General features: G+C 36.6%; 1 protein-coding gene across 1 annotated transcript in view; it reads left to right on the forward strand.

Moving 5' to 3' along the window:
• Positions 1–2,070: 2,070 nt before the first annotated feature.
• LOC107700178 (uncharacterized) overlaps positions 2,071–3,392 on the forward strand; it is a 9,819-nt gene continuing 8,497 nt past the window's right edge. Inside the window, exon 1 of the mRNA XM_016501735.1 lies at positions 2,071–2,129. Coding sequence (XP_016357221.1) covers positions 2,084–2,129 — 46 coding nt within the window. The 5' untranslated portion in view covers positions 2,071–2,083. The remainder of the gene's footprint in view (positions 2,130–3,392) is intronic.

Below are 3,392 nucleotides of genomic sequence, written 5' to 3' on the forward strand. Positions count from 1 at the left end.
TATGACCTGCTTCTAACATCAATAACCACATATGAATTTGGTACAGCACCTTTCCAAAGGTTGAGGTTGATTTCCCTGAGCTCCTATCCATCTCTTGTTATTTCCCTGCTTGCTACTGGCATAATTTACCAATATGTAATATTGCAGTTCATATATCTGCAGCAGGTTGATTTGAGCTCCTATTCATCTTTTGTATTGTGCTCAGGAGAAAAGCATGTTGTATGTGAGCATCCTGTCGCCCGGTCTGCATTTCTGCCATGTTTTATGCATGCTGTGTCTTATAGGAAAGGAACTGTGAGCTTGCTGTAAGAGGTGTCATACTGAGAGAAAGAGAGAGAGAGAGAGAGAGAGAGAGAGAGAGAGAGAGAGAGAGAGAGAGAGAGAGAGAGAGAGAGAGAGAGAGAGAGAGAGAGAGAGAGAGAGAGAGAGAGAGAGAGAGAGAGAGAGAGAGAGAGAGAGAGAGAGAGAGAGAGAGAGAGAGAGAGAGAGAGAGAGAGAGAGAGAGAGAGAGAGAGAGAGAGAGAGAGAGAGAGAGAGTGAAAGCATGTAAGTGGACCAGATGGCACTTTGTCCATATGAAACTAAAATAGTGCCGACACATTTACACACCAGCACATGTTTTTTATTGTCTAGAGAGAGAGATATGCTCATTTGCTGTTTTTTCTAATTTTTGCAATTGAGTGGCAATAAAATGTTCATATGCAATAGTTGAGCGTCTGGGCAGAAGTCTGTTATGAAATTACTGAATGGCCTAAATGCATGTCTGCTGTTCTGGATGCTTTCTTCGCTCTCTAATATGTCTGGCCTGGCAAAGGTTTTCTTAGGATTCTTTCTATGTCATTATGTGTGAAGTGTTGGCTTCTTTCAGACTGTGAATTAATGTGTTTGTCCTAATATTTCCACATTACATATTACCATACATCATACCAACCATTATACCACCTATAATAAAATTAAAATGAATTATAATTTATATAGCCTATTAGGATAAGTGTAAGTTTAGCACAAATTATAATTTGTACCTCAAAAGGGTTTCTGTATCATTATCAACATTACATAAGTGTTGTAACAGAAAAAATGTGAAAATATTTTAGGGAATTTAAAATAGGGAATTTTAAAATTTTTTCAAAATTTTGGGGGGAAATTTCCAGGCCAGTAAATGTATTGAAAGTAATAATATATTTTTTATTTCTATAGGGAATATACTTATTTTATCTTTTACTCCAAAATGTTTAATTGGCTAAATGTTTTTTTTTTTCAAACCCCATAAAAAATAGTAAATAATAGTAGTTATGAGTAAGCCCACATGGAATCTGCTCTGAAAAGAAAGTTCTGCATTTTCTGCCGATTTGAAACTATTTGTATTTAGACTGTCTATTTAGTTTTAAACATCAGAGAGAGACTTTTTGTAGAACAAACCAGGCTAACAGACTGAGTCTGATTTCATTTTCTCTCACATTTTTAATGTCTTCAGTCATTAAATCTCCTTCTGATTATTAAGATAATGATCCACCCAGTTGATGCCATATGCTTCTCATTCCATTTATACTGACAGCATTTTATCTAAAAGTATAATTTATAATGAAATTTATTTCTGAGATGTCTTAACTGGGAATCTGAATAATAAAATAACTGAAACAAGACTGTTGCTTATTATTTATTATAAATCTCTCTGAGAATCCAGATCAATGTTGGTTAGATAAGCAATGCACAAGACAAGCCAATAAACCCACAATTACTGACACGTCCAAATAGCTCTTTAAAGAGGCTCATTTGTCAACAGAGCCCTTTTAGATCCATGGCCTGATGATCTAAGCCAGAGCTGACACATCAGCCATAAAAGCTGAAAAACAGAGCCATAGACATCTGTCTAACATTAACATAAAGTAAATTGTTTTACCATTACACCCTATTCACCGCTCCACATCAAAGCTCTCAATTGATCTGTGTCCATTTGCCATTTTTATCAGTTTTATCCTTTTTATCCTCAATAAAACTTACACATTCACAATGTCGGTGTTTATCATTTAAATCCTCTATGAATGTAAATGCATTTCCATGTGTAAATGTTTTCAGAGCCAGTATGCAGAATCTGAGGCTGCTCATCTTAAGCGTGCTGTTTTACTCAGGTAAGAAAGATTCCTTGTGAATCCGTTCAGTGCTTGATCTGTATCATTATCAACATTACATAAGTGTTGTTTTTTGTACTGAAATGTTAAGGTCAGTGGCTCTGACATGCTAATAGCTATTGTAGTTTTTTTCATTATAGCCCTGATGCACAATGCATCATCTCTAAGTGCTGTAATGTTCCCACAAATGGCACGGGAGTATTGAATGCACCCGCATGCAGGGACTATATACCATACGTACATAGCTTTTAGTTATATAATGAATATCTGACCCAATATGATCGATCGGGGTATTAAAAGTGCCATCTCTAATGGGTATATTAGCCATACTTCATTTTCTGATACAAAGCTGTAGTTTTCATTACTTGTAGATTGGAATTTCAACCCAAAACTCAAAGCTGAAATGTGTGGTCATATTTCCGAATAGAAAAAGACAGTAAATTACTACATATGATTTGAAAAGTTAATATTTGTACTTTAACTCTTACCAAATGGCATTTGTTCACTAAAAATGTTCTTTAAATCTTTAAAATATTCGGTCCCACTTTATATTAAGTGGCCTTAACAACTATGTACTTATACATAAAAAAATAAGTACAATGTACTTATTGTGTTCATATTGTATTGCAAAAGACTTCTGCTGCTATTGAGGTGGGATACGGGTAAGGTTAGGGACAGGTTTGGTGGTATGAGTAGGTTTAAAGGGGTCATATGATGCGATTTCAATTTTTCCTTTCTCTTTGAAGTGTTACAAGCTCTTGGTGCATAAAGAAGATCTGTAAAGTTGCAAAGACTAAAGTCTCAAATCCAAAGAGATATTCTTTATAAAAGTTAAGAGTCAACCACGCCTACCTAAAACGGCTCGTTCTAACACGCCCACATGTCTACGTCACTATGTGGGAAGATTTGCATAACGCCGCCCAAATGTTCACGCAAAGAAAGAAGGCGTAACTTTTATTCTCGCTGTAGTTTTGTTGCTGCCGCCATGTCGTGAAGATGCTGTGTGTTTTGTTGCGAAAGCAAAACTACTTTGTTTGGCCTTCCAAAAGAGGAGGATATCCGCTTCATCATGCCTAGAGCTGATCCGTGCTGGTCGCTGAGGAAATACATCAACTTCGCGCTGTGGATCGCCGGATCGGCTTTCACCGTAGACCAGTGGTTCTCAAACGTTTTACAGCAGCGTACACCCTGGGGCATTTATCATTCTTCTGTTGTGAAAGTGAAACTACTTTGTTTGGTCTTCCAAAAGAGGACACGACTAGA

This window comes from Sinocyclocheilus anshuiensis, unplaced genomic scaffold, assembly GCF_001515605.1.
Source record: "Sinocyclocheilus anshuiensis isolate Anshui unplaced genomic scaffold, SAMN03320099.WGS_v1.1 scaffold955, whole genome shotgun sequence".
Classification (NCBI taxonomy): domain Eukaryota; kingdom Metazoa; phylum Chordata; class Actinopteri; order Cypriniformes; family Cyprinidae; genus Sinocyclocheilus; species Sinocyclocheilus anshuiensis.